The sequence below is a fragment of the Onychostruthus taczanowskii genome, unplaced genomic scaffold, assembly GCF_017590055.1.
Source record: "Onychostruthus taczanowskii isolate IOZ18803 unplaced genomic scaffold, ASM1759005v1 scaffold91, whole genome shotgun sequence".
NCBI lineage: Eukaryota > Metazoa > Chordata > Aves > Passeriformes > Passeridae > Onychostruthus > Onychostruthus taczanowskii.
The window spans coordinates 14603-18721 of NW_024507105.1; the positions used below are offsets into that span (position 1 = coordinate 14603).

At 64.7% G+C, this 4119-nt stretch overlaps 1 protein-coding gene across 1 annotated transcript in view; it reads right to left on the bottom strand.

Moving 5' to 3' along the window:
* UBE2Z (ubiquitin conjugating enzyme E2 Z) overlaps positions 1 to 4113 on the bottom strand; it is an 8617-nt gene extending 4504 nt beyond the window's left edge. Inside the window, exons 1-4 of the mRNA XM_041426244.1 lie at positions 3974 to 4113; positions 2937 to 3068; positions 947 to 1019; positions 33 to 51 (exon numbers count right to left, since the gene is read on the bottom strand). Coding sequence (XP_041282178.1) covers positions 33 to 51; positions 947 to 1019; positions 2937 to 3068; positions 3974 to 4092 — 343 coding nt within the window. The 5' untranslated portion in view covers positions 4093 to 4113. The remainder of the gene's footprint in view (positions 1 to 32; positions 52 to 946; positions 1020 to 2936; positions 3069 to 3973) is intronic.
* Between the last annotated feature and the right edge of the window lie 6 nt (positions 4114 to 4119).

Consider the following 4119-nt stretch of genomic DNA (forward strand, 5'->3'; position numbering starts at 1 on the left):
CCAGACCCTGCACGGCTCCAGCATTCCCAGACCCTGCGGTGTTCCCAGACCCTGCGGCATTCCCAGACCCTGTGGCGTTCCCAGACCCTGCGGCATTCCCAGACCCTGTGGCGTTCCCAGACCCTGCGGTGTTCCAGACCCTGCAGCGTTCCCAGACCCTGTGGCATTCCAGACCCTGCACAGCTCCAGCATTCCCAGACCCTGTGGCGTTCCCAGACCCTGCGGCATTCCCAGACCCTGCGGCGTTCCCAAACCCTGTGGTGTTCCAGACCCTGCATGGCTCCAGCATTCCCAGACCCTGCGGCATTCCCAGACCCTGTGGCGTTCCCAAACCCTGTGGCGTTCCAGACCCTGTGGCGTTCCAGACCCTGCACGGCTCCAGCATTCCCAAACCCTGCACAGCTCCAGCATTCCCAAACCCTGCGGCATTCCCAGACCCTCCAGCATTCCCAAATCCTCCGGCATTCCCAAACCCTCCGGCATCCCCGAACTCTTTCGCATTCCCAAACCCTCCATGGCTCCAGCATTCCCAAATCCTCCAGCATTTCCAAACCCTGCAGCATTCCCAGACCCTGCACAGCTCCAGCATTCCCAAATCCTCCAGCATTCCCAGACGCTCCACAGCTCCAGCATTCCCAAACCCTCTGACGCTCCCAAACCCTCCAGCATTCCCGAACTCTTCGGCGTTTCCAAACCCTCCACAGCGCCAGCATTCCCAAACCCTCCGTGGCTCCAGCATTCCCACACCCTCCAGTATTCCCACACCCTCCAGCATTCCCAAACCCCCCAGCATTCCCAAACCCCCCAGCATTCCCAAACCCCGCTCCACTGGATCCCACCCCACATCCCCAGGGAAGCCAGAGCCTTGCTGTTCCCAGGGCACTCAGGGGATATTCCAGCCGGGAATGCCCCCAGAGCCCGGATTTGGGGACCCCAAGCTGCTCACCTTGGTCATGTCGTGGGGGTCAGGCACCACGAACATCCCTGGGGGCGGCTCCTTGTAGATGGACATGATATCCCTGGAAAAGGGGGGAAAAAACGGGAATGAGCCGGGATCGGCCTGGGGGGGGCGGCGGGGGACGGGATTTAAACCGGGATTTGGGAGGTTTGGGCCCGGCTCTGCGTGAGCCCCTCCAGCAGCCCAGGAATTCCAGAGCACGCCCGGAATCCTCGGGAATCAGGGCTGGAATTCTCAGGAATCACCCCTGGAATCCTGGCTGGAATTCTCAGGAATCCCCCCTGGAATCCTGGCTGGAATTCTCAGGAATCCCCCCTGGAATCCTGGCTGGAATTCTCAGGAATCCCCCCTGGAATCCTGGCTGGAATTCTCAGGAATCCCCCCTGGAATCCTGGCTGGAATTCTCAGGAATCCCCCCTGGAATCCTGGCTGGAATTCTCAGGAATCCCCCCTGGAATCCTCGGGAATCCTGGCTGGAATTCTCAGGAATCCCCCCTGGAATCCTGGCTGGAATTCTCAGGAACCCCCCCTGGAATCCTCAGGAATCCAGGCTGGAATTCCCCCTGGAATCCTTGGGAATCCCCCCTGAAATCCCTCCAGGAATTCCCCCCTGGAATTTCCACACCTCCAGCACCAGGAACTCCAATAAAAATGAAAATCCAACGAAATTCCTGCCGTGAATTCCCCCGGATGCTCATCCCCACAGGAGGGGAACGCTCCAGACCCCAGCCTGGGCAGGGGATCCCCCAGCATTCCCAGCCCCTGCACGGCTCCAGCATTCCCAGACCCTGCACGGCTCCAGCATTCCCAGACCCTGCAGCATTCCCAGACCCTGCGGCGTTCCAGACCCTGCGGCGTTCCCAAACCCTGCACGGCTCCAGCATTCCCAGACCCTGCGGGGTTCCCAGACCCTGCGGCATTCCCAGACCCTGTGGCGTTCCCAGACCCTGCGGTGTTCCAGACCCTGCAGCGTTCCCAGACCCTGTGGCATTCCAGACCCTGCACAGCTCCAGCATTCCCAGACCCTGTGGCGTTCCCAGACCCTGCGGCATTCCCAGACCCTGTGGCGTTCCCAGACCCTGCGGTGTTCCAGACCCTGCAGCGTTCCCAGACCCTGTGGCATTCCAGACCCTGCACAGCTCCAGCATTCCCAGACCCTGTGGCGTTCCCAGACCCTGCGGCATTCCCAGACCCTGTGGCGTTCCCAGACCCTGCGGTGTTCCAGACCCTGCAGCGTTCCCAGACCCTGTGGCATTCCAGACCCTGCACAGCTCCAGCATTCCCAGACCCTGTGGCGTTCCCAGACCCTGCGGCATTCCCAGACCCTGCGGCGTTCCCAAACCCTGCGGCGTTCCCAGACCCTGCGGCATTCCCAGACCCTGTGGCGTTCCCAAACCCTGTGGCGTTCCCAAACCCTGCGGCATTCCCAGACCCTGTGGCGTTCCCAGACCCTGCGGCGTTCCAGACCCTGCACGGCTCCAGCATTCCCAAACCCTGCACAGCTCCAGCATTCCCAAACCCTGCGGCATTCCCAGACCCTCCAGCATTCCCAAATCCTCCGGCATTCCCAAACCCTCCGGCATCCCCGAACTCTTTCGCATTCCCAAACCCTCCATGGCTCCAGCATTCCCAAATCCTCCAGCATTTCCAAACCACTGAGGGGATATTCCAGCTGGGAATGCCCCCAGAGCCGGGATTTGGGGACCCCAAGCTGCTGTTCCCAGGGCACTCAGGGGATATTCCAGCCGGGAATGCCCCCAGAGCCGGGATTTGGGGACCCCAAGCTGCTGTGCCCAGGGCACTCAGGGGATATTCCAGCCGGGAATGCCCCCAGAGCCGGGATTTGGGGACCCCAAGCTCCAGCATTCCCAAACCCCCCAGCATTCCCAAACCCCCCAGCATTCCCAAACCCCGCTCCACTGGATCCCACCCCACATCCCCAGGGAAGCCAGAGCCTTGCTGTTCCCAGGGCACTCAGGGGATATTCCAGCCGGGAATGCCCCCAGAGCCCGGATTTGGGGACCCCAAGCTGCTCACCTTGGTCATGTCGTGGGGGTCAGGCACCACGAACATCCCTGGGGGCGGCTCCTTGTAGATGGACATGATATCCCTGGAAAAGGGGGGAAAAAACGGGAATGAGCCGGGATCGGCCTGGGGGGGGCGGCGGGGGACGGGATTTAAACCGGGATTTGGGAGGTTTGGGCCCGGCTCTGCGTGAGCCCCTCCAGCAGCCCAGGAATTCCAGAGCACGCCCGGAATCCTCGGCAGGGGATCCCGGCAGGAATTCCAGGGGATCCAGGCTGGGAATTCCATGGGATCCGGGCTGGGAATTCCAGGGGATCCCGGCAGGAATTCCAGGAGATCCCGGGCAGGAATTCCAGGGGATCCCGGCAGGAATTCCCTGGGACACAGCGAAGGGTCCCTGCCCAAGGACCCTCCCAGCCCAAACCTGTCCGGGACCCTCCAGGGCACCGGGGCTGAGCCCGGGAGAGCCCCGGGACACCGGGAAGGAGCGGCGCTGCCCCCGTGCCTGTCCCGGGACACCGGGAAGGAGCGGCGCCTGTCCCGGGACACCGGGAAGGACCGGCGCTGCCCCCGTGCGTGTCCCGGGACACCGGGAACGACCGGCACCTGTTCCCGTGCCTTTCCTGGGACACCGGGAACGACCGGCACCTGTTCCCGTGCCTTTCCTGGGACACCGGGAAGGACCGGCACCTGCCCCCGTGCGTGTCCTGGGACACCGGCAGGGCCCGGCGCTGTCCCCGTGCGTGTCCCGGGACACGGACCGGCGCCTGTCCCCGTGCGTGTCCCGGGACACCGGGAAGGACCGGCACCTGCCCCCGTGCGTGTCCTGGGACACCGGCAGGGCCCGGCGCTGTCCCCGTGCGTGTCCCGGGACACGGGCCTGTCCCCGTGCGTGTCCCGGGACGCCGGCAGGGCCCGTTACCGGCCGCGGGGCCGAGCCGAACGCCCGCGCCGCGCTCCGTGCCCGGGCCCCGCGCCGCCGCCGCTCACCGTTTGATCCGCAGCAGGCAGGCCGGGCTGGGCCGCTCGCTGTCCCAGTCGCCGCTGACCGTGGGGTCCCAGAAGGCGGAGTGCGTGAGGAGCGCGGCCCCCGCCGCCGCCGCCGCCATCGGGGCGCCGCCGCCGCCGGGGGCCAC